The 26,825-nt window shown below is 40.5% G+C and overlaps 1 protein-coding gene across 1 annotated transcript in view; it reads left to right on the plus strand.

Annotated features, from left to right (window-relative positions):
- DDX58 (DExD/H-box helicase 58) overlaps positions 1-26,825 on the plus strand; it is a 46,802-nt gene that overhangs the window by 6,566 nt on the left and 13,411 nt on the right. Inside the window, exons 3-16 of the mRNA XM_040237173.1 lie at positions 3,016-3,197; positions 4,149-4,296; positions 5,339-5,461; positions 6,947-7,048; positions 7,450-7,603; positions 8,322-8,580; positions 10,687-10,849; positions 13,156-13,275; positions 16,906-17,063; positions 18,031-18,166; positions 19,232-19,380; positions 22,200-22,290; positions 24,839-25,009; positions 26,485-26,636. Coding sequence (XP_040093107.1) covers positions 3,016-3,197; positions 4,149-4,296; positions 5,339-5,461; positions 6,947-7,048; positions 7,450-7,603; positions 8,322-8,580; positions 10,687-10,849; positions 13,156-13,275; positions 16,906-17,063; positions 18,031-18,166; positions 19,232-19,380; positions 22,200-22,290; positions 24,839-25,009; positions 26,485-26,636 — 2,108 coding nt within the window. The remainder of the gene's footprint in view (positions 1-3,015; positions 3,198-4,148; positions 4,297-5,338; positions 5,462-6,946; positions 7,049-7,449; positions 7,604-8,321; positions 8,581-10,686; positions 10,850-13,155; positions 13,276-16,905; positions 17,064-18,030; positions 18,167-19,231; positions 19,381-22,199; positions 22,291-24,838; positions 25,010-26,484; positions 26,637-26,825) is intronic.

Genomic DNA, 26,825 nt, shown 5'->3' on the forward strand with positions numbered 1-26,825 from the left:
TTATTACTTGACTGTTTAAAGATTCTGTAAAGGTGAAATTCTATTAATTTATAAGTATCCATGTTTAGTTTATGTCTCTTAATCTGAGGCAATGTAAAGACCATTTTCAGGCAGATGCTATAACTGCCTACTTGAAATTTCCAAAGGAATCTACATAGAGGTTATTACAACTAATAGAACAGTTTAGCATGTTTATTGGATATAAGATCAGTATACAAAAATTAGTTGTATTTCCACCCACTGGGAAAGATGGCAAATGTAATCCAAAATGAAATACCATTTCTAATAGTAACAAAGTTATATTTAGCAATAAATCTAGCCAAAGATGTGTGGAGTCTGAATAGAGAAAATGACAAAAGGGTTTTGAAAAAATATAAAGAAATTCTAGGGAATTCCTTGGTGGCCGAATGGTTAGAACTCTGTTCTTTCACTGCCACGGCCTGGATTCAATCCCTGGTTGGGGAACTGAGATCCTGCAAGCTGTATGGCAAAACTGACAAAAAAAAAAAAAAGTCCTAGCTAGGTGGAGATATACACCTGTGCACGTGGAGAGGAAGACTATAGAAGTGTCAGTTCTCCCTACACCGAGCTATACATTCAATACAATTCTAAATAAAAATCCTGCATGCTTCTTTATGAACTTGACAAGCAGATTCTAAACTGTATGTGGAAGAATTATGACCCAAGAATAGTCAGTACACTTCTAAAGAAGAATTCAGTAGGTTGGGGGTTCCTTTTTTAGATGTCAAGATCTATTAAAAGTCATAGGCATTGATACAGTGTGATGCTGGTCCTGGTATTGAACAACTGACCGATGAGATAGAATGGAGAGCCTTCAATCAGACTCATATATTTATGGAACTCTGATGTACTGGAGATCACTGGGAAAAGAGGGTTATTCAGAAAGGAGGGACTTTTTGATACATTGCAGTAAGCCATTTAAAATGGGATAATGTTAAAAACCAGGCAAACCCTAGCTTTCATATCCATGTGGATACAAATAAACTTGTCTTCCTTACCTCATTCCATGTACATACATATACTTGCACACACACAATAAGTCAAAAGAATTCAAGACTTAATTCATAATAGCAAAAGGTCAACTATTTTAGACCAGTATATAGAAGAGCATTTTTCTGACCTTAGGGTATGACAAGATTTATGAGATAAGACATTAAAACATTAACCTAGATTGATAAATTTGAGGATATTAAAATTAGAGTATATGTTTATCAAAAAACACTATACAGAAAGTGAAAAAACAAGTGACAAACTGGGGGAGGATATTTTCAAACTACATTATCACCAAAGAATTAGTATCCATGATATATTTAAAAGGCTTAAAATCAATTGAAAAAAAAAAAAGAAAATATTTACAAGGCAAAAGATGTGAAGTGAGTCTTCAAAGAATAGGAAGCATGAAAGGTTAATAAACATGAGAAAAGATTCTCAGCCCAATTAGCAATTAGGAAGTTGTAAATTAGGAACATAATAGCAAAATCTAGGAGGTCCAACAGTTCAGTTCAGTTCAGTTCAGTTCAGTCGCTCAGTCGTGTCCGACTCTTTGCGACCCCATGAATCGCAGCAGGTGGGAAGGCTCAGAGGATTTTTAATAATGGGAAATCTTAAGGATGACAGTCCTTAAGGAGTGTAAATGCTACAGCTGTTTCGAAAAACAATCGGCATCAGCTCGTATAGTTACAACTCTCCTTCTATCCAGCAGTTTCACTGTTAAGTATATGCCCAGAGAAATTCTTAACACATGTATTCCAGAATGTACATACAAAGAATGTTCATACTATAATCAGTTGGTAATGCCAAAAACAAGCAAGCAAAGAAACAAAACTAGAAGCAACACCAGTATCCTTCAGAAAGAGAAGGGATAAATACATTTTGTGATACTCACACAAGAGTCGATTATTCTGCAGTGGAGATGTATGAACATAGCTACAGATGACAGCGCAGGTGAAACTTAGACATGTAATATTAAACTTTCTGAAAAGTCAGAGAAAATTGCATTTAGTGAAGAATAAAATTAAAACATTTCAAACAAGCTTAAACTAGACATGTATTCTTTAGAGAATTGAGTATATGCCACACAACTATTCTAAGAAATCAAGAGTGATAAATCAAATACAGGATAATGCTATCTTTGCAGGCAGATAGAAGAGTGAGAGAGAGGAGACACACACCCACTAAGGTACTGGAATATTCCAGGTATTAAGCTGGGTAATAGCTTCATATGTGCTAATATGGTCTTTATAGTCCAGTGAAAAGAGTGTGGGCCTGATAGTCAGACAAGCCTGGTGGTTCTCTGAAGAGAAACTTAGAGCCAAGCATTCCTGGGTAATTCTAGTTGGAAATAATTTTTTCACTCAAATTTCCCATTGTGCTTACTATTCTTTCCTTGGAATAATGTAGGCAGTAAGGCCCTGATGGTCAGGAATTAACATTTATATTTCTTTTTGCCCTTTTTACTACTTTGCACTGAGAAGATACTTAGCATGATGGTTTGACTCAATTGAAAGAGAGGCAAATCAGAGATTGTAGGTGAAGTCCATGGGGTACCTTAGAAGGAAGAGGTCTTACTAAGACCAAATATAAGACCTCAAATTTATTCTCAGTGAAAGTGTTAGTCACTCAGTCGTGTCTAACTCTTTGTGACCCATGGACTGTAGCCCGTCAGGCTCCTCTGTCCATGGGATTTTCCAGGCAAGAATACTGGAGTGGGTAGCCATTCCCTTCTCCAGGGGATCTTTCTGACCCAGGGATTGAACCCAAGTCTCTTACATCTCCTTCACTGGCAGACAGGTCCTTGCCACTAGCTCCACCTTAAACGTGGGGTGCCTAAAATGAATATTGAATTTTCTTTTTGAAAGATCATAAAGTAATGGAAGTGATTTACAGTTGTTTTCAGTTCTCTCACAATACATTCAAACGTGATTTCTAAATCTTAATCTCAACATATTTTTTTAGTTGGTATCCTAAGAGCCCCATTTTTTCCCTACTTTTCAGGTTATTCTGGACTTTATGAAGCCATTGAAAGTTGGGATTTCCAAAAAATTGAAAAATTGGAGGAGTATAGATTACTTTTAAAGCGTTTACAACCAGAATTTAAAACCACAATCAATCCAGAAGATATCCTTCCTGAAATATCTGGATGTTTAATTAATCAGGAATGTGAAGAAATTATTCAGGTATTTTAATTAATATTAAATATTGAATTTGGGGGGAAAATTTGACCATGAGGAATGTCTTCTGTTTTCTATGTTATTTTAGAACTGAACAATATCATTAAAATCTACTAAAGTCCTCAAATCTAAGGCATAATTACCTAGAAGGATACTTTCATTTGTGATCTGAGTAATCAATTTGTGTCACAGATTTCTTTCAGGTTTGCCCTATTTTCAGTTAAAATTACTTTATTTTGTGAATAATGTTTTATACAAATTTAAATAAAATCAAACAGTTTAGCAAATGAAAAAAGGTTATGGACTCCAGTGGTTAAGTATTCAGTCTCTGGACACAAATCAATTTTGTTAATCCAAGCTCAGCCACTTACTAGTGGTGTGATCTTGGGCACATTTAGTTTCTCTAAGTCTCTGTTTCCTGTATAAAATGGCAATAATAATGGTACCTTATTAGTAAGGTATTTTTATAGGCTTTGAATGAGATGATATAGGTAAAGTGCTTACATATCTCTGGCACATAATAGTAATTGCTCAATGATTTTAATTATCATGATTAATAATAAGAACCATGTAAGTCTCACTATCCAGAAAAAACTATTTAATATTTTGTTATATCTTTCCAAATATGCCTATGCCAGTATACCCATATTTTGAATAGGTGTAAAGTAGTTTGTTTTCCTGATATAGCTGATGTTAATATAATAACATCTCAGAGGAGGTTAAGAACACATGGCTTGACATGGTGATACCATGTGTAAGAGGACAAGGATAAAGGGAGGTGTATCTGAAAAGATCAAGTTGCACTGGGGCAAGAACGGTCATGAAAGAGGCCTAGTGAACCAGAGTATACAGTGATTTTAAATTTGATAGTATTTGAATTGACGTTTCTTCAGTAAAAACTCATAAAATGAAAACTTTTGAAACACTTGATGAGTCCACTACAATTGTCTTCCTTAGATAAGTTCCAACAAGGGGCTGATGGCAGGTGCAGAGAAAATGGTTGAATGCCTTCTCAGATCAGACAAGGAGAACTGGCCCAAAACTTTGAAACTTGCACTGGAGAAAGAAGAGAGCAAGTTCAGCGAACTGTGGATGGTAGAGAAAGGTAGGATATTTGGAAGGGTGCAAGGGTCTGAAAATAGGTCCTTCTTCATAGTTCTGCTTGGAGCTTCTTGCATTGCTACCTGCTTTTCTCTCACTGTCGGAAGCATTTTTCCCTTCAGATAATCTTGGCTATATCTCTAGTGAGAGGCCAGCGTGAAGTTGAGTTCTGGGAGGTAGGTGGTTCTTTTTATCTACAGAATTAGTTGGGTTGTATATATCCCCTGAAAATGGATCAGGACAAACCCTTTCATCCAGAATTAGCCTATCTGCCCAGAGTATTTGGGGGAAAGGCAGAATCTGAGCTCACTCTCTGGGTTTAGATGATGAGAGAAATAGCTTGAAAATTCTAGAGTTAAAGGTTCAAACTCCACAACTCACTGCCTTTTCAGAATAGAATCATCTTAGACACTATCTGGTGGTTCTCTTGCCTAGAATCCATCTGGAACCGAACTAGAACAAGATTGAAAGGAAGAATCTGTTTTGATTAAGTGGCTGAGCTATCCCTTGGCTTCCTGAAGCTAATAACATCTTCTCGGAGCATTATTTTAAGGGCTGAGTTTGATAAACCATCTGAGTGTCTGGTCTTAGCCTTTCAGTGTCTTCTTTAAGATCATAAATTGTTTCAGAAATTATCTGTCTAAATACACATCTGGTGTCTTGGGTCAGGTCAGGAATGGAAGACAAGAGTGTTTCTGCTAATAGGGCTTGTCTTTGGTGTGGTTGTGGATCGCCTAGGGATCTTGTTAAAATGAAACTTCTGATTCATTTGGGGCTCAAGAGTTTGCATTTCCAACAAGCTCCTAAAGAAGTTGCTGGTCCGTGTTCCACACTTTGAATAATAAAGTCCTAAACAACACTGGAGTTCAAACTTCAAATCAAGATTTCAAATTCAAAAAGATTTCATTTAGTTGTTTTAAAAGGTAGAGGGAATGGTTATGAGAAATTGTAATGGAAGTTTAAAATTTTATGACCTCTTTGTAGGGCTTTCACCATCAAGATCATAATCAGATAAAGATTATGAGACGTGTTTTGTTTTCATAAAGGTGCAGAAAATGTTCAAATGAAAGATCTTGAGGATGATGAAATGAAAACTTTGGACATACAGATTGTCTACAAGGAAGAACCAGAAAACCAGAATCTTAGCTGGAATTCCTGTCCTTCTTCAGGTACTCAGCATTGTTCGTTCTTCTCCATAATGATGCTCTTGAGATATTTCGAGTGGAGTCATGTCTTGCAGTGCCAAAAGTCATAGCCTAATAGAAAGGTTTTTAAGGAAAAATCAGAACAAAAAGAGAATATATGTTAAAACAGATATTTTCCCTACAACTAGAAATACCATTCTCTCCCTTCCATAGTGCTTGCCAGCTTCTTCCTTTTTTTTCCTTCTTCTTCTTTTTTTTTTTGTCTTCTTTTATCACTAAGGATGTGCATGTCTACACTGAAAATGCAAATAGTCCTCCCAGAAGCTCAATGCCTGTGACCTCTGAAATCAGCCCTGCTTTCTAAAGAAATACTTCTGCTCTTTGTGAGTCACTTGTTCAGTTTCCTCTCAAGATCCCAGGGCTGCAGTGTATGTTGATAAGTGTGTGCACTGTACAAATGTGTGGGCCTGAGAGGTGGAGCTGGGGCTGAGATCCAGCCTGCGTTGTTTGCCAACACAGTGCGGTGAGGGGCTATGTCCTCCAAAAGGGAGTCCTTTCTCTAATTCACACAAAGGCACTATGAGTTAACTGTGTCCCTATAAGGCCCACTTTATGTTTCTAGAAGCATATTTTCCCGACGAGACCAGAAAGCAGCATAATAAATTAAGAGTAATTTATAAAAGGGCATCAGAGAAAAAAATAGGATCAATAAAGAAGTGTTGGAAGAAGGATGTGATTTGGGGATAAGAACATAAGGTGAGAATTGATGGACTGTTTCTGCAATAAAATGATACACATTTTTGTCACTCCAGAATAAAATCAGTGAATGTCAATTGCTTTAAGTTTTCTGACAGGTAAAGGTCCTTAGCGAACTCACTTAACCATTTAGAAATTTCCATTTACTTTAAAATAGGTAGGTTAGACTCAACGGATGATTTCCAAGGTCTTTCTAGCTCTTAACATTCTGTACGCTTATCTGTTAGTGAGATACCTCTGATTATTTTTTTAAAACTTCTGATTCTGTTAAGAGAGAATACCATGTGAGAGCCTGTAGAATTATAAAGCACGGTTGCTTGTCAGTAAGAGATTACTTTGGAGTCTGATATTCAGTTTGGTGTTTTTCAAAGACCTGAGAGGGATTTATGCTTTTGTCTCATGCAGCATTTCCTTTAACTGGTGGCGATCTGTTTTGCCCTGGATTAGGCCATTCTTGCTTTAGTTTCTCCTGATTAGGCTTCCATGATTATTTCAGAAAGAAATCTTTGTGTTTTTTTGTTTTTTTTTTTTCTCCTTTTTTCCTTCCTGCCATTGGTACTTTGTTATTGAGGGAGAATTCTCTATTTTAAATCAGTGCAGAAGCTGGAATGATTAATTAGAGACAAGAATTATAAACTTTCTTAAATGAGGTCTTTCTTGCTACAGTCAGATTTCTTGTCCTTTGGAAGATAGTGTTGACTTGATTCCTCAGAGTGGTCACTGTTTGCTAACTTAGTTTCTGTTGTGTTACAGAAGTGCCTCCTACTTATAGCCCATTGAAACCAAGAAATTACCAACTAGAGCTCGCTTTACCTGCTCAGAAGGGAAAGAATACAATAATATGTGCTCCTACTGGTAAGCGGATGCAATTACTGAAATAGTTTATTTCTCTGTTTGCTTCCTTTTGTCTACTTTATTGAACACTGGGACCAAGTAGGCAAGTTTCGATTGTTTCATTGTTCCATTGATCTTTTGAAAAAACCGTTATTCATATAGTTTCACAGTGTTTTCAGGGACACCAGGAAGGGGAGAGAATGTTTTCTTTTAGCTTCCTGCAGTCCCCGGCTGTGTGCGAGTGCCTAGGAAGTAGCTTGGTTTCTGAGTCAGAGTGTGAGTTCTACAGTTGTTAATCCCCCTCATCATCCCTTTACTTCTCAGCTCTGTGGTTTTAGAGGCGCCCCCAATAATGACCTTTCTATGGAAGTATTTTAGTATACTATTAGTTACATGTTGTCTTTCTCTTTATATGTTAAAAGGTTGTGGAAAAACCTTTGTTTCCCTTCTTATATGCGAACATCATCTTAAGAAATTTCCGCAAGGACGCAAGGGGAAAGTTGTCTTTTTTGCTGTTCAACTCCCGCTGTATGAACAGCAGAAATCTGTGTTCTCAGAATATTTTGAAAGACTTGGGTAGGTATAAGTTGGTCCAGCTTTTTTTTCTCTAGGTCATGTAACCGATGTGTTTTGTGCTTTGTTTCGCTTTTAGAAAACCATGATTCAAAAAACTTATAGTAGATTAAGCTTTTTAATAATTTACTGATAACTCCTTTATGGATACACCTGAAATCCTAAACTCCTTTGATTAAGATAAATTTTATATTTAAATGGCACATTTAACTTTTTTAATGATTTTATAATTTATTTAATATTACTCTTTTCTATGTTCTTTCATGGTGGCTTGAAAGAATTATAGTTGGCCCTCTGTATCCTCAGGTACCACATGGAATACATTCTATTAATACCAGCAATTCTTCCTACATTACGTTTATTGATCACTTACTGTATGTCAGACACAGTAAAGAATCTACTGACAATGCAGGAGATCCCAGTTCGATCCCTGGGTCGAGAAGATCCCCTGGAGAAGGGAATGGCAACCCACTCCAGTTTTCTTGCCTGGAGAATCCCATGGACAGAGGAGCCTGGCGGCTACAGTCCATGGGTAGCAGAGTCTGCACGACTAACACTTTTACTTTTTTCACTTTACTGTGTGTCAGGCTTTGCTCCAAGCACTTACCTTTTCTCCAAATCCATTCCTTTTGGACTTAGGGAGAATTTAATTGACACTCTGATCTTTGTGGTTCCTTATTCACATCATGGTTGCTAATGGGAAATTTCTGTCATCTTCTAGGTACAAAGTTTCAGGCATTTCTGGAGAGACAGCTGACAGTGTCTCTGTGGAACAGATTGTTGAGAACAATGACATCATCATTTTAACACCACAGATTCTTGTGAACAGCCTTAAAGATGGGACTATCCCATCACTCTCCATCTTCACTTTGATGATATTTGATGAATGTCACAACACCAATAAACACCATCCATATAATATGATCATGTTTAATTATCTAGATCAGAAACTGGGAGGATCTTCAGACTCACTGCCCCAGGTATGTCCAAAGTCAGGTGGATTTCTTCCTAAGTCCTATTTACTTACCGTTGTGGCCATATTGAGGATGTCCTTCTTAGATCCTTGCATACTGTACAACTCATTAGGTTAGTTTTGATTGATTCATTCATTTATTGACTTAACAAATATGTATTAGGTACCTCCATGTGTCATGCCCTGTGCTAGGCACTGGGCCACAAATATAAAAAGTCCTTGCCTTCACGCAGCTTAAGTTTTGTAGGGAGCCAAATATGTGAGAATTATGTCATAATTTATGGTAATAACACACAGTGGAGTTGTACAGAAAAGAAATGAAAGTGATCTTAAATGTGCTATGAAAGTAAAGCAAGACCTAATAGAAGTTAGGATAGGTAAAAACTAACAAGAGTTTATAAGGAAAATAGCTGGATGGTTTTCAGTAAAGGCTACTGTGTGTCTATAGGCACAGGGGTATGAAAGTGCATAGGGGCTCGAGAAGCTTAAAGTTTTTTTGGCTGTATGGCTTACGGGGTCCTTAGTTCCCCAACCAGGGATTGAACCCAGGCCACAGCAGTGGATGTGTTGAGTCCTAACCATGGACTGCCAGGGAATCCCCAGGATTCATGAAGTTCTTAATATTGCCTGGGTGCAGAGTATGAAGCTGTGGCTAGCCACCCGTGGGGCAGGATGGGAGAGAGGGAATGATTGACAGAACAAGATGCCAGGAGAGACGAGCGGGTATGGGCTGAGTAGATACATTAGCACAGGAGAGCGGACGAGGCAGTGTTTTTAGTGTCATCAGAGGGGAAGGGCTGAGAGGAGTCAAGACAGAGAATAGTTTATAGGTGGGGGTGGGAAGGATATGGAATCCCTGGCATTTTGTCTTGAATGAAGGAGAGAAAGATGGTTCACTGAGAATAATCAAGATGAGAATGGAGGTGGGAGCTCAGGGTGCATGGAGAAAATTTGAAATGGGAGACACAGCTGAGAGGAACACAGATGAATGGCCTGGTATTATTGAGGCCAAATGAGGTTGGAAACCATGCCTTCGGTTTACTAGTCTCATATTTGTGTTGCATTCTTTAGGCTTAACAATTAACCATTTAGGAAGCACAGGTTAGAAGAAATCCAGTATGGTGCCCAAAATTCAGACAGAATTTAGTAGAAATCACATTTCTTACAGTTTTTTCTTCTAGAATAAAATTGATAGTTAACTAGATTCCTTGTTTATTTGAATGATTCACTCAGTCATTCAATATTTGAGTGACTCTTAGAGGAAGAAATAAATATTTATTAGAAGACCATTGAACTAAATTCTTTACAAATGTCATCTTATTGAAGTCACCCAGCTACCATTTTTTAAAAATTGAAGTTATCACTTTTTTAAAATTGAAGCTACCATTAAAAAAAAATTGAAGCATATTTGATTTACAGTATTAATTTCTGTTGTATTAATTTCTGCTGTACAGCAAAGCAATTCAGTTGCTTTCATATTCTTTTCCATTATGGTTTATCACACAATATTGAATATAGTTCCCTGTGTATACAGTAGGACATTACTGTTTATCCATCCTATATATAAAAGTTTGCATCTGCTAATCCCAAACTCCCAGTCTATCCCTCCCCTCCCACTTTCTCCCTCGGCAATCACAAGTCTGTTCTCTGTGTCACACAACTTCCAGTTTAAATGGCTAAAGTTGCCCAACTTTACAGAGAGATGAAGATTTTTGTCCAAGACACCCAGCCAGTGTGACATGGCTGAGATTGAAATGGAAGCATGTCTGATTTTAGTCCTTGCCCTTTCCAGGGTATTGTTCTGTGTGTCATGGGGGAAACAAGGGTAAAGACGAGAGCAGTCCTGCCTGGAAAGGGTTTCTTCTCTGGGCTTCTGTGCTGATCCGTGTTCAGTTGCAGAGCAGTGACTCCTGCGTTTACCCAGTGCTTCACCTAATGGGGACCTTTCCATTTTTGATGTCGTAGAGAATGTCAGGGGAAAAAAAAAAAATTCTTTATCTGAAGTTAGTTTAAAAAATAAAAACCCTACTTTATCAGGAATGCGTTACATGAGGGATTGTGGAAACATTTTGCTATTTCCCAGACATCTGACAATTTGAAATGCTCCTCACAGGTCGTTGGGCTGACTGCCTCAGTTGGTGTTGGAGATGCCAAAAATGCAGCCGAAGCCACAGAATATATCTGCAAAGTGTGTGCTTCTCTCGACACATCAGTGTTAGCAACAGTCAGAGACAACTTGGAGGAACTGGAGGGGGTTTTTTATAAGCCCCAGAAGCGTAAGTGGGATCCAGTCACAAGCCCTATGGGACTTTGTTACCCTCTGCTATTCTTAGTTCAGGGTCACGTAGATGAACGCTGAATTCTTAGCCTTTCTCTGTCTAGAGGAAAATATTTATCTGCAAACTTGGAAAATAATCATATTTCCAGCTTCTCTCCCCAGTGAAGCTCAGGAGTGGCCTGTAGAAAGCAATCCTTCTCACTGTTCATTTTCATAAACCAAAGGTATTGGCTGTGAGAGAGGTGCTGAGAACACCTTAGCATGTAGGTGGCTCGGTCCTTCCTGCCTTCTGGGCCTGAGGACGGTACTGAGTTCCTATCTGTTATTTGAATATGATCTGGAATTTTGGTTGAAGTGAAAGTATCTGAACTCATCCTGTCTTTCCTCAAAAGATCAGAATATGATTTGATTACTAAGATTGACTAACAAAGATTGATATTTCTTGAATATCAATGCTGTACTAACCCAGCAAGGGAGAGAGGGTACGGAAGACACGTATGACTTCACCCCTCGCTCTCTAAATAGCACACGACCAAATGACTACAAGGCAGAAGAAACACGCCTAAGACAGTCAGGGCGCTGGCTGTAAGGAATGTAGACAAGGTGCTCAACCTACGGCTTTTGATGTCAAATACAAATTTCTTTGGGCTTCCTCAGTGGCTCAGCAGTTAAAAAAAAAAAAAAATCTGCCTGCTAGTGCAGGAGGCACAGAAGATGCAGGTTTGATCCCTGGGTCAGGAAGATCCCCTGGAGAAGGAAACGGCAACCCACTCCAGTATTCTTGCCTGAAAAATCCCATGGGCAGAGGAGCCTGGCGAGCTATAGTCCAAAAGAGTTGCAAAGAGTTGGACAGGCACGATTTTTTTATCATCTGGTCTCTCCCACGTGCTGAGCTTCATCTCCTTTTACTTCCCACAAACCCAACCAAGTTGAATTTCTCCGGGCTCCTGGGATGGAGGAGTCACGTGTGTTCTCCCTCCAAGCTTTGTCCATCCCAGCCTTTGCACATGACTGTGCTCACTCCTCCTCGCCTCTTCCCCTGTTTATCCCCTGACATTGCTGCCCCAGGAGGAATGAGAGACGCCTCCCTGTGCTCCATGGCACTTTGTACATACTGTGTCACAGCTCTCTGCCTGGTCGTCTGGCTTGTGTATCTTTCTCTCCTAAGAAGACAGCCTTATCTGGAGCACAGCGCATATTCTTTTCAGCTATCACCAGAACCCAGCATGTTCTGTGGATACTGCAAAAATGAATATTTGGAACATTGTGAACACCCCTGGGGGTTAGGTGGGAAGGGAGAAGATCAAAGAACAGAGACAGGACTTAAAGTACGGTATTTGTAGAAACAAGATGGATATCAGCCTAGTCAGAGCAGGAGCTCTGTGTTGAGTTAACAGGAAAGCCCGAGTAAGAAGTTGAATTAGGTAAAGGAAACGCCAGCCCACTCCAGGATCCTTGCCTGGGATATCCCATGAACAGAGGAGCCTGGAGGGCTACAGTCCACGGGGTCACGAATGAGTTGGACATGACTTAGTGACAAGAAAGCAGCCACGGGGCATTTTTGAGGGAAGAAAACAGTCCCAGGAAAGTTGAGGCGCTCGCCAAAGGCCCCAGAGCTTTTGATGCAGAGTCTAAAGTGTGGCTGAGGACTCCCAGCTCCCAGGCCTCTTGATTCTGACCTCTTTCACCAGATCCGTGTGTGGAAATCTAGAATCTAAAGTGTGCCTGAGGGCTTCCTTGGTGGCTCAGTGGTAAAGAATCCACCTGCCAATGCAGGAGACACGGGTTCAGTCCCTGGTCCGGGAAGATCCCTCATGCCATGGGGCAGCTAAGCCCTTGCACCACAGCTGCTAAGCCTGAGCTCTAGAGCCTGGGAGCCGCAACTACTGAGCCCACTGCTGAAGTCCGCATGCCCTCGGGCCTGTGCCCCTCAACAAAAGAAGTCACCACAATCAGAAGCCCACGAACTCCACCTAGAGAGTAGCCCCTGCTCGCCGCAGCTAGAGAGAAGCCCAGCAGCAATGAAGACCCAGCACAGCCAAAAATAAATAAACAAAATTATTTTTTAAAAAGTTGAATTTAGACTTGGATCATGAAAAATGTTAGAATGAGTGCACTCAACACTAGGGAGTGGCTGCAAGGTGTCTTGAGTATTTGTTTCATCATTCAGATGACCTGCCTGTGAGCTTGGGGCCTCGGGTTTTACAGAGAAAGTGACAAAGGCAGAGAACGGTTTGGAGATATCTGCGTTCAACTATGGTGTGTTCTTCCTGAGAAGTACTAACTTTCCTTTGATGGCTCTAGTTTTCAGGAAAGTGGAATCACGGACTACAGACAAATTTAAATGCATCATATCTCAGCTGATGGCAGAGACAGAGGCTCTAGCAAAGAGTATCTTTGAAGAACTTGGGACCGTAACTCTTGGTGAGAATAACCTCATTTTGTCTTCTCTCCATCTGGGAATGGCCATCTGTTGTTCACTGGGGTCTTTTTGCATTTTTCTTAGTCCAAACAATGTCAAGACCGTACCCAGAGTTTAACTTTTTTGTTTATGTTATTCAGGAGGCTTATAAGTTCTCCTTTATTTTCTCTTGCTTTTCTTTTTTTCTTTTTAAATCCAAAGTAAATCCACCTAGACACACACACCTGAAAAATACCATATTTAATTCAATCCATTGCTTTCTTGACCTTCCAAGTTTAGCCTTTCATTATATGAATGAAACCACCATTGCCCTGAACTCTTGGATTCAAACCTATGGGTGACCTTTGATTCTTTATTCTTTTGAGACTCTCTTGAAATTGCCAAGTTCTCTTCTCCTTTTTAAAATCAAGTAATTAATTCATCGGGTATTGTGCCAGGTACTATGCTAGGTAAAGGAAGCACCAAGATTAAAGACAGTCTTGCCTTCAAGGAACTCAGCATCAAACAAAGATGCGAATAGTCACCCTCTGGCAAGGCAGGGTTACACACTGTTATTACCGGCGCACAGGGGAGCTTAGGCCAGGACTGGGCTGTAGGGAGGACTTCCTGGGAGAGGACTTCCTGTGTGCGACAGATATTGAAGTCAGCCAGGTTAAGAAGGAGAGGTGATCAAGTGAGGTCAAAAAGACAGCAGTTGCAGAGGGAAGAGAGAGCACAGTGAATTTTAGAATCTGCAGGATTTCATGCTAATTCTAACAGGTGACTAGTAGAAAGGAGAGTGGGGCTGGGGGAGAGGCCGGGGGCAGACCGTGAAGGTGTCCTGCAGGCCATGCTGAGTTTGAATTTTATCCTAGAAGTGGGACTTCCCCAGTGGTCCAGTGGCTTTGACTCCACACTCAAAATGCCAGGGGCCTGGCTTCCATCTGCAGTCAGGGAACTAGATTCCCACATGCCACAACTCAAAGCCAGCGCTGCCAAATAAATAAATAAATATCCTAAAAGCAAATGGGAAGCAACGCATGATTTTGAACTGATAAGTTCTGTGATGAGAAATGAAGAGAGCCAAACTGAGGCAGTGGAGATGGGCTAGTGAAGGAAGCAGGCTTGTGCAAACAGAAGTGTTCAGATTTAAGAGCTCCCTGGGTTTGGGTGGGAGTGAGCGAGTGCGGGGCTTCTCTGTTGGCACCTGTGTGTGCCCTGGCAGGTGTTACTCGTTCTAGAGCAAGGAGCAACTTGGGCAGGCACAAGTGAGCTTAGAGTTTCAGAGATGTTGAATTCTCATCTCCAAGGTAACTTCTGCGTCTGAGCTTCTCTCATGCTTAGTCTCTCTTCTTTCTTTCACAGCTTGATTTCTAACAGCTTATTCTAACAGCTGCTTTGCCCGCCTCTACCCTCTTTCCCGTCGAACCCCCATTACCCAGCTTGTCTTCCTGGGATTACCCATTTTATCTCGTCAGTGTCCTGCTGGCGATCCTGGTTCTCCCAGGCAGAGCTCTCACGGTGGCCGCTCACCCGCTGTGTGCACCCTGCTCGCACAATCTGGTTCTGCTTCCCTTGTCAACTTTCCGCTCTTTGCCTATTAGCAGTTCCCTCGAACAAATTCATTCTCTTGTTTGTTCATTCAGTGCTGGGCTAAGTGCTCAGTGGTGGGAACACAGAGTGGACCCTCAGACCCTCACAGCATTTTCGGTTTGGCTACCTGCAGTGCCAAAGGCGGGTGAGTGACAGTGTCGAGGCAACACGGGGTGGGGGAGTGGTGGGAGTGAGGGGCATTTCAGGCAAGGAGACCGGCGCCGGGAGTCTGGGGGCTTTCACTAATCCTGAGAACTGTAGGAAGGAAAGTTAAGCACGTAAAGGCCAGACCACAGAGCCCGCTGTGGGCCAGACTAGGAGTCTGGCTGGAGAAACCCACTAAACACTTGTATTTTATTTTTTAGAGCATTTATTATTGTTATTTTTAACATTTATTTATTTGGCTGTGCTGGGTCTTAGTTGCGGCATGTGGGATCTAGTTCCCTGATCAGGGATCAAACCCAGGCCCCCTTCGTTGGGTGTGCAGAGCTTTAGCTACTGGACCACCAAGGAAGTCCCTCAAGACTTAAAAAAAATACATGTCTTTATTTATTTGGCTGCACGGAGTCTTAGTTGTAACACGCAGGACTTTTGTTACATCACTGGGGACCCTGGTTCTCTGATCAGGAGTTAAACCTGCGCCCTCTGCTTTGAAAGGTGAAGTCTTAGCCCCTGGACTGCCAGGGGAGCCCCTCCCGAAAGGCTTTTAATCACTGGATTACCATTGTCTCTCATCTGCAATTTTGGAAATTCCCTCCAGTTGTTGAATGCAGACTGGACTGGAGGGAAGGAGGAAGGAGGTAAGGAGATGAGGTAGGAGGAGATCATGGTATTATCCAGAAGCCTTAGGACATGGTCAGGGTTGTGGAGGTGGAGAAGGGTGGGGAGACATGGCTTTCTGCCTTCTTATTCTTCTCGTCTCTTACACCCTCCCGCCATCTCTTCACCTGTTGAGATACTGTCAGCTGCTTTTTGCCAGATGGCCTAGCTCATTTTTGCACCTACCTAAGTTCAGTAAATACCTGTTGATTGCTCTAGTTTATTGATAGTCCCCTTGTTTTTAGATGGGGTTACTGCTACTTGTCTGGGTAACTGCCTTTGTTCCTCTGATTAAAGATGAATGGGTGAGGGGATTTCCCTGGTGGTCCAGTGGTTAAGAATCTCCCTTCTAATGCAAGGGACGAAGATTCAAACCCTGGTCTGGGAGCTAAAATCCCATATGCCATGGGGCAGCTAACCCCATGTACCCCAGCTAGAGAAGACCCCATGCAGCCACTAGAAAAGCCCCTATGTGCTGCAGCAGAGACCCAGCACAGGCAAAAAAAAAGGCAGGGGGGCAGTTAGGTTTTATTCCATGGCCGTTGTTTGGCCTCTGGGCTGTTTGGTTGTCAGCTCAGAGAACCGGTAGAGCTTGGGTATGGGACACATCTGGGTTTTAATTCCTGTGCTCCCTCTATCAGAGAAGGCAATGGCACCCCACTCCAGCACTCTTGCCTGAAAAATCCCATGGACGGAGGAGCCTGGTGGGCTGCAGTCCATGAGGTCGCTAAGAGTCAGACATGACTGAGCGACTTCACTTTCACTTTTCACTTTCATGCACTGGAGAAGGAAATGGCAGCCCACTTCAGTGTTCTTGCCTGGAGAATCCCAGGGACGGGGGAGCCTGGTGGGCTGCTGTCTATGGGGTCACGCAGAGTTGACACGACTGAAGCGACTTAGCAGCAGCAGCAGCAGCAGCAGCAGCTCCCTCTATATACTAGCTGTGTGACTTGGCGTGATGATTTCACTTCTCTGAGCTTCCATTTCCTCATCTATAAAGTGTATCTACGTCCTGGCGTTGTGAAATGAAATTATAAATACAAGACATGTTGATTCTTGGTACGTAGTCGGTATTCAGTAAGCAATTGTGTTTGTATGTAGACACACTGCTGAAAACTGTCTCAAGAGAAATACTCTGTGTATAAAGAGTAAGGAATCAAAATTAGAAAGCGAGACATGCTTAGAACCTTAAGTGACTAGCCAGATGACACAATGGAAAACAGGTTTTTTTTTTTTTTCAGAAAACTTATCTCGAATTCAAAATAGGAATTTTGGGACACAGAAATATGAACAGTGGATTATCGCAGTTCAGAAAGCATGCATGGTGTTTCAGATGCCAGACAAAGATGAAGAAAGCAGGATTTGTAAAGCCCTGTTTTTGTACACGTCACATTTGCGGGTATGTGGCTTCTTTGGAAAAGGATATTTCCATCGGAACATCTACTGGGAGCTGTGCTGTGGCAGCTGAGAGAGGATCATTTAGGAACTTTCCTGGTGGTTCTTATGAAGCAAATGCCAAAAGCTATCCTATTCAACATCTGTCTTTGCTCTCTGAAACCTGGCCCTAGAGGCCGAGGGACAGAAACAAAGGCCGTGGGTCTGTGCTGTATCTCAGTATCCCCATATTTGACCTTGGGGGTGGGGAATATTACTGAAGATACATGACCAGGGACAGCCATCTTTAAAGTCTTTAAAGTTCAGTAGGTGGGTTGTGTTGCCATAGCTTGAAGCATGTTTTCCTACCTTTAGTCAAACCACGTGCTAAGAAGTCCAGAGTCTGTAGTTGTTTGCTGGTTAACCAAGAACTTAAGCAAGAGTTACCACCATCACCTCTGCTTATTGTGCCATTGAAAATATTTTCAAATACATTCAATCCATATGAATTTGTAGAATTTTAATGGACTTAACTGAATATCTGGTGTAAGGGGTCAGCACCATTATTCTGAACAGGTGCAATTCAGTGATGGTTTTGGATGTACAAAGAGGTTAAGTTGAATGTCCAAATTATGAAGCAGGTTGATGTGGAAGTTGCTTTACTTTCATTTTTGTGATTTAATCTTTGACATTTGTTTTTCATGTAATTTTCTTTCTCTTCCAAGGATTCTAGGATCCAAAATGATCCGAATTAATGACTAATTCTAGCTAATTGAGGTGTTTTCTTGTTTTTTTTTTTTTTTTTACAGTATGGTTCTAAGGTTTTATTGCAGTACTGTTAGAGATGATTCATCTTTAAAAACTAAGTTAGAATAGACTTGAGACAAGTTTATTATTAAAATTAATTCTGTGTTAAGTACGGTGAAATGAACTTAAGTACAGCAGTTGTATTAAGACATTAGAAACATACTGAAACTTTCCATTTTCAACAGAAATACAATGATGCCCTCATTATCAGTGAGGATGCACGGATGAAAGATGCTCTGAATTACTTGAAAGACTTCTTCAGAAATGTCCGGGCAGCAGGATTTGATGCAATTGAGCAAGATCTCACTCAGAGATTTGAAGGTGGGTGGTGTTTCCAGGGGGAGGAAGCCAGTGGAGCCTGGAGACTCCAGGGGCAGTGTACACATATGGCGTCACACTTAGCAACACCTGGTGACTTGTCCTGGGCTTAAGGAGATAGGATACATGGCAGGACTGTGAGACTTCAGGGAAATCTGCACTTAGGGAAAGAATCTGCTGCTTACACTATTTCCTGTTTCGAAGAAGGAAAAAATAGGATTTGCAAAAGATACATCTCATAGAAATAGTCAATTGATAGGAACATTTTTTTGGTTTAACTTTTAGTAATTTTATAAAAATTTAAAAAATATAAAAAAAGTTTTAATGATATTAAGACTGTAATTTGAGCTAACTCTGCGAGATAGTGAAGGACAGGGAAGCCTGGCATGCTGCAGTTCACGGGGTGCAAAGAGTTGGACACGACTTGGCGACCGAACAAGATTGTAATTATGTACTTCTATATAAAGAAGAAAACCGATATGGCTCTTGATGCCACTGTGTTCATATTAAAAAAAATATAGGAAAATATTAAGTGAAAAGTAAGTCTTTCTTCTTCCTCTCTCAAATGCCTTTTCCCAAATAATAATTTTTTGGGTCTATACCAAAGTATTAACTATAGATATGCTAAATACTGAACAACTAGCTTTCTGGGGGGAGGGGAAATTTATATATTAATTAGTGTATTCAGTGTATGCATTGCATTGGTGGTTATTTATCATAAAACTCTGGTCAGAGATTGAGAGATGAAATGTTTGAACCTTAGCTAAAGGTTGCAGTGTGTTCTAAATTACTAGAATTTATAAACTTTTTGTGGGCTCCCAGGTGGCACTAGTGGTAAAGAACCTGCCTGCCAGTGCAGGAGATGCAAGACATGTGGGTTTGACCTCTGGGTCAGGTGGATCCTCTGGAGGAGGGCATGGCAACCCACTCCAGTATTCTTGCCTGGAGAATATCGTGGACAGAGGAGGCTGGCAGGCTATAGTCCATAGTATAGCAAAGAGTTGGATGTGACTGAAGTGACTTAGCACACGCACATGAACCTTTTGTAAAATATTCCTCTTTTTGCAGAAAAGCTGGTGGAACTAGAAGGTATTTCCATGGATCCCAGCAATGAAAACCCTAAACTCAAAGATCTCTGCTTCATCTTGCAAGAGGAATACCACTTAAACCCAGAGACCAGAACCATCCTCTTTGTGAAAACCCGAGCACTAGTGGATGTAAGCTTCTTCCTCCTTGTGGATAACAAGTTGGCCCAGTACCATTTTAATTAAAAGATTGTCCGTTCTTTACTTCTTTGCAATTAAGCATCCCTATATAGGGTCTGTGTGGGTCTGTTTCTGGGCTCTTTATTCTATTCTGATTTTCTGTTTGTTTATCCTTACACTAATACCTCACTGTCTCAGTCACTCTGGTTTATAATGCCTTGATACCCTCACAGCAAGCATTTCACAAATTTTTATTCTTTCTTTCTTTTTTTTTTTTTTATTCTTTCCATCAATTAAAAAATTTTTAGCTGTGTCTGTGGGCACCTAGTGGTACCTCACTAAGGTTTTAATTTGTATTTCACTAATGACTAATATGATTTATCATTTTTTTCATATGCTCATTAGCCATTCATGTATCTCCTTTGGTGAAGTATCTGTTTACATCTTTTGCCTATTTTAAAATGGGGTTTAACTGGGTTATTTATTATTGTTGAGTTTTTAAGTTACTGTTGTTAGTTTTTTGAGAGTTCTTTTTTTCTGACAAAAATATCCTCTATCAGAATTGTGATTTGCACGCATTTTCTTCAAGATCTTTTCATTCTCTTAACCATATCTCTTACTGAAAGTTTTAACCTTTGACAGGTTCATTTAATCTTTTTTTTTTTTCTTTTTGTGGATTGTGCTTTTGATTTTGTGTCTAAGCAACCTTTGCCTATCCAAGAGCATAGATTTTTTTCCCATGTTATCTTCTAGAAGTTTTATAGATTTAGATTTTATATTTAAGTCTACAATTCATTTTGAAGTATGGATTGAGATTTTTTTTCTCTTAGCATGTGGGTATCCAGTTATTTCAGCATATATGATGAAAAGACTATCCTTTCTCCATTGAATTGCATTTGTAACTTAAAAAGATCAGTTGACTCTATTCATGTTGGTCTATTTCTGGATTCTGTTTTCTGTTCCATTCATTTGTACATTTATCCTTTCACCCATCCTATGCAGTCTTGATTACTGTAGCTTTATAGTAATTAAGTCTTGAAATCAGGTAGTGTGAGTCTTCCAACTTTTTAATTTTTTTCAACATTGTCTTAGCTATCTTTCTTTACCTTTCCATTTTTATTTTAGAATAAACTCATCCACATCTATGAGAAAATCTATTGAAATTTCATTTGGGATTGCACTGAACCTATAGATAAAACTGGGGAGAAATGATATCATAACAATGTATCTTTTTTATTTATATAGGGCTTCTGTATTAGTTACCTATTGCTGATAACAATTTATCGCACAATTAAGTAGCTGGAAACAACAGACATCTATAATGCATATGGGTCAGTAATCTGGAAACAACTAACTGGGTGTTTCCATCTCAGGATGTCTCATGAGGCTCCAGTCAAGTTGTTGGCCACGGCTACAGCCATCTCAAGGCTGGGAGGATCAATCCCGCTTGTGTGGTTTTTGGCAGAAGATGTGCTTAGCTCATTCATGGGGGCTTCCCCGATTGCTCAGTGGGTAAAGAATCTGCCTGCAATGCAGGAGACACAGAAGACACGGGTTTGATCCCTGGGTCAGGAAGATCCCTTGGAGAAGGAAATGGCAACCCACTTTAGTATTCTTGCCTGGGAAATCCCATTGACAGGAGCCTGGAGGGCGACAGTCTATAGTGGTCCCAAAGAGAGTTGGACATGATTTAGTGACTAAGTGTGCACACACGTGCTTAGCCCATTCATGGGGGCCTCTCTATAGGCCAGCCTCACAAAGAGGTGCTGGCCTCCCCTAGAGAAAGTGATCCAAGAGAGGTTGAGAGGCCACCTAATATCAAGGTCACAGTCATGGTATAGCTTCAACTTGGAAGTGATTCCCCTCAGGTCTGCCTTATTTTATTCATTAGAAGCAAGTCAGTAAGTTCAGTTCACACTTGAGGGGAAGGGATTAAACAGGATCTGAATTCCAAGGGGTGGAGATCACTCACAGCTACCTCAGAGGCCGCCTGCCACATCTTCGGTTTCTATTATCAGTGTTTTGTCATTTTCAGCATACAGATTCTGCACATATTTTGTTAAACTTATACCTAAGTATTAATGCTATTATAAATGATACTTCTGTTTGTTGTTGATATTTAGAAATACAACTAATGTCTGTATATTGATCTTGTGTCCTGAGATCTTTCTAAATTCACTTATGTTCTACCTACCCACTATTCTGAACCTTGCCTTTTTCACTGAAAAAAATGTCTTAGAAATTGAATTATATCGGATTACAAAGATAGACACCATTATAGTTATTTATTGCATAGAATTCAATCACAAGAAGCTTTTGACTCCTCAGGTCTGTTAGTCTGAAAACTACTTCAGCATACTTGTCTGTGTACTTTTTAAACATTGAAGTAGAGTTATGGCATTGTATTTATTTCTGCTCTACAGCAAAGTGATTCGGTTATACATACATACACATTCTTTTTAAATTCTTTTCCATTACCGTTTGCTTTAAGCTTTTTTCCTACTGCATTGTTGTTTAGTCACTAAGTCATGTCCAACTCTTTGTGAGTTGGACTACCGACTCACAAAGACTCCCAGTCACTCCCACGGACTGCCACATGCCGAGTTCCCCTGTCCTCCGCTATCTCCCGGAGTTTGCTCAAATTCCATGTCCATTGAGTCAGTGGTGCTATCTAACCATCCCATCCTCTGCTGTTCCCTCTTTTTGCCTTCATTCTTTCCCAGCATCAAGATCTTTTCCAGTGAGTCAGCTTTCCAAATCAGGTGGCATATATTCAATATTGAATTAATACAGATAGTATACAAATAGTGACCATTGCTTTGTATTTTCAGGCCTTAAAGAAGTGGATTGAAGAAAATCCTAAACTCAGCTTTCTAAAACCTTGCATATTGACTGGACGTGGCAGAACAAATCAGACAATGGGTATTTATATATAGTGCCTTAGATCTAATATATATAGAAGAACATATATGATCTATTTTAATTCTTTCTTAGTGCTTGTATCAGTCAGGGTTCAACCAGAGAAGCTAAACGAGTAGGAGATTATAAATACATACATATATACATTCATATATAATATATAGCGACACATGTATATTGTATACAGACAGGCACACAGGGATTTAGTACAAGGAATTGACATACACACCTGGACTGGCAAAGCCAGTCTGAGTCCACAGGGCAGATCAGGACCAGGTGGAACCCCACAGGTGGATCACCTCAGTCCTCTTTTCAAGGGCTGCCTTGTTTAGGTCAGGCCTGCCTAAAATGAAGTCCCTATTGAGTAACCGTAGCAACTGATTTAAGAAGTTTAATTATACCTGCAAATTCCCTTCACAGAAACACCTAGGTGAGTATCTGGGGACTGCAGTTCAGCCTAGCTCAGTGGACACATTGAAATGCCATCACCATTCTCAAATGTCAGAAACTTGTAGACTTTCCTCTTCCCATATGTCCTGCAGACAAAACCGAAGTTTTGTTTTGTTTTTAATATTGTTTGAGTATATTACTCTCTTGCTCAAATTTTCAACCAGTAGATTAACTGGAAATAGAAATGCTCTCTATTTTATTGTTATTCTTTAAAGTGTAAAAAACTTATATGCATTATGTATTTTATAATTAAAAAAAGTCCCAGAGATAATCCTAAAATCTAGGTAGAGAGGGTTAAAGGATGAAAGGCTACCTTTGATCCTAGGTGGCCAGGCCTCATGCTGACATTCTCACAGCCTTGCTCCTCACACCTCAGTGACAAGCAATGACAGGTCCTCACTGTTTCTCTTATTTAAGCTGTTTATAAAAAACAGTCCTGCTCTCAGTCCTCGGTCATCACCCTTGAAGTTTCCCTTTATGCAAAATTTAAGCTTCATTAATCTAAAAAGCAAAGTCAGATTTTGAATAGTTGGCTTACCAAATGATGTCCAACACTACCTTGTGGTTGGAATTCAGAGGCTTCTGCCGTATGACTCCAGCATGAGTCCAACTTGATTTTCAAGCTTTGTTATTCATCCATACATAAGCACCCAGAAGATATTTGTTTGTCCATCCCTCCATTCGTCCGTCTATTCATTCATTCATCTATCCATCCACCATCCCCCCACATTCATTGAGAACTCACTCTGTGCCAGTAACTGTGCTTCTGCCGGGCAGCCTCCCCCTCCTCCTAAGTCTAGACCACTAGGGCGGAGTCTCCCTCGCCCACATCCCACAGCACACAGTTCTGGCTCCATTCATTGTCATTACGTTGAATTATAGTTTCCCATATATAGCCTTCTTCCACAAACTAGAAGCTCCCTTTAGGTAAAAATGAACCTTTTAACCATTCTATCCTTATAATTGCAGAATAAATGTTTGATGAACAAATAGTTAAGTTCAGAAATTAGTGAAGTGTGGTGTCTGTCTTGGGCACGTTCATTGTTCAGTAGATCATGGTGAAAAGAAATTGTTTTGGCCTCAGCAAAATATATCTCAAGATTTTGCTGCCAGTATACTGGGACAGAGTTGGAACTTTTATAAATTCTGTTAACTCTGAGGTGGAGACCACTTAAGTTCCTGCTCTTCTCAGTGTTATCAGTGGCTGGAAACTGCACAGTGGTAGGGTCCTTAACTTAAATCCCAAGCCTGGTTTTGCTAGTAAGCTGTCAGTTTACCATCCCTCCAAAACATCCAGGTCTTCACCTGTAATAAGGGGGAATCATAACATTTGCCGTATCAACCTAAAAAGGGCCTTGTGAAGTTCCAGTGAGTAAGTAGATGTGAAAAGGTCTTGTTAGCTGAGAACTCCTGTATGTGCACAAAGATGTTACAGTTAGCTATTGATATATATATTTTTTAATTTTTATTGGAAATAGTTGATTTATTGGAAGTAGTTGCATTAGTTTCAGGTACACAGCTAAGTGAATCAGTTACACATATACATATAGCCACTCTTTTTTTAGATTCTTTTCCTATATAGGCCATTACAGGTTCTTATTAGTTATCTGTTTTGTATATAGTAGTGTGTATATGTCAGTCCCAATCTCTGTTTATCCCTTCCCCTCTTCCCCTCTGGTAACCATATTTGTTTTCTACATCCATGACTCTACTTCTGTTTTGTAAATACATGCATTTGTACCCTTTTCTTAAGACTCTACACATAAGTGGTATCCTATGATATTTGTCCAGCTGTTGGTATTTTTTCAAAAAATTTAATATTTGTTTTGAGATATCGTGACTGAAACCACATAGCTAATAGGTGCTGCAGCTGGAATTTGAGGTCAGGCAGACTTGTGATAGAGTCCAAGATGTTAGACCCCCACCTTATCTACTCTAGAGCAAGGACAGGGATAGGTCCTTCCCCGAGGGTTGTTGTGAGATCATGAATGTAAAGCACTTATCACAGTACTTGGCATGTTGTAAGCTTTCCATAATTAACAGCTATTTTTTTCAAGGGTAAAGTTCCCTCTTTTGAGTTATGTAATGCCCTCTGCCACAGGAATGACCCTCCCAGCACAGAAGTGTGCATTGGATGCATTCAGAACCAACAGAGACAGCAAGATTCTAATTGCTACCTCGGTTGCTGATGAAGGCATTGACATTGCTCAGTGCAATCTGGTCATCCTCTACGAGTATGTGGGCAATGTCATCAAGATGATCCAAACCAGAGGTAAGAAGAGCTTTGACGCCAGGGCTCAAAGGCTACCATTTTGTCTGACTTGTGAATGTGCCCGTCATTCCAGCCCTTCTCCTTTACTGTGACTGGCGGCACAGTGGACCCTTCTATCACTGGCCCTTATGGTGACCTACTTGGTCAGGATGGGGTGGCTACAGTTTTGTCCACAATTTTGTTTGTTTTTGTTCTTGTTCACAATGAATACTGCTTACTTGGTTAATATTGGCTGACATGTTGATGGAAGGAAAATTCCAGCTTTGAGGCTTTGGCAGTCACATGTAAACCTTTCATGGTTGTGCTTAGGTGCTGGTGGGTCCCCTGTGTGTCAGAAAGGACATGCAAGGAGTTCTCCCACTGGAACTAGGCAGCCTCCTAACTAGTCTTTCTTATTTTTTCTTAATTTCCATAACTACAGCTGCCACATTATTTTTCCTGAAAAAAAGCTCTGAGCACGTCACCTCCCTGTATAGAAACTCCTATGGTTCCCAAATGTTCTTGATGTTAAAGCATTTTCAAAATCCGGCACCCTCTTATCTTTCCAACCTTATTTCCCATGCTTCCACTTTGTGCATTATCCACTTCCGCCTACCTGGCTTCATCTGTTTTCCTTTTTGAAGGACTTGCTCATGTATTGCTGCTGCTGATCTTTGTTTCTCTTCCCCTGCTTCCACATCACTGGTTCCTCAGTCTCCCAGCTGGCAATCATCTCTAATTTGAATGCCCATGGCCCTTTTATCCATCTTTCTTATACCTCTTATACCTCTTTCTTATACTTCTCACTTTCCACCTATATTCTGGTGGTTGTGAACACGTCTCTTTTTTTTAAAGTTTTGTTTGTTTATTTTTGGCTATGCTGGGTTTTCTCTGCTTTTTGCTCGAGCTTTTCTCCAGTTGTGGTATGCGGGCTTCTCGTTATAGTGGCTTGTCTTATTGCCGAGCACAGGCTCTAGGGTGTGCAGACTTCAGAGCACGTGGGCTCGTAGTTGTGGTGCAGAAGCTTAGTTGCCCCATGGCATGTGGTATCTTCCTGGACCAGGACTTAAACCTGTTTCCCCTGCATTGGCAGGTAGAGTCCCATCCACTGGATCACCAGTGAAGTCCTGTGAACATATCTTATTTCCCCATTTCCCCATCTGTTTATCATTCATCTTTGGGGCTGTCACAGTGTCATCCTGGAGGTGCCTGCTGGGTTGTCTTTAAGCAATGTCTCTAATAATGTGTCTGTCCCATCACACTGCACCAGGGAGACCCTGAGCAACCAGCCTAAAGAGGGCTCCTTGTTTGTCTGAATGTTTAATGTGCAGCTGCACACCTGCGTTTGACTCCACACCCTACCAACTCGCTTTTCCAGAAAGTGGGATTCAGTGAACGAAAGTTGAATTTTAGGAATAGCCCTGCTTCTTTCACATTCTCAGATTTGTCATAGTTTTACATCAAAGACACCAAGTAAAATGTTTCTTTTCTAACAGGCAGAGGAAGAGCAAGAGGGAGCAAGTGCTTCCTTCTGACTAGTAATGCTGATGTAATTGAAAAAGAAAAACTGAACATCTGCAAAGAAAAAATGATGAATGACTCCATTTCAAGCCTGCAGAGATGGAATGAAGCAGTATTTAAGGAAAAGGTAAGTCTTTGCATCCGTGTTACTCCTTCAGAATCTAACTGTAAGCCATGAACAGGGACCATGAACATGGTTGGTACCTGTTATCATTTTGCTCTGAGTGTTTCTTAGGTTATATTTTTATTTTTTTAAGTATTTGTTTATTTGTCTGCATTGGGTTTAGTAGCAACACGTAGGATCTTCGTTGCAAAG

The sequence above is a fragment of the Oryx dammah genome, unplaced genomic scaffold (genome assembly GCF_014754425.2).
Source record: "Oryx dammah isolate SB20612 unplaced genomic scaffold, SCBI_Odam_1.1 HiC_scaffold_1, whole genome shotgun sequence".
In the NCBI taxonomy this organism is placed as follows: domain Eukaryota; kingdom Metazoa; phylum Chordata; class Mammalia; order Artiodactyla; family Bovidae; genus Oryx; species Oryx dammah.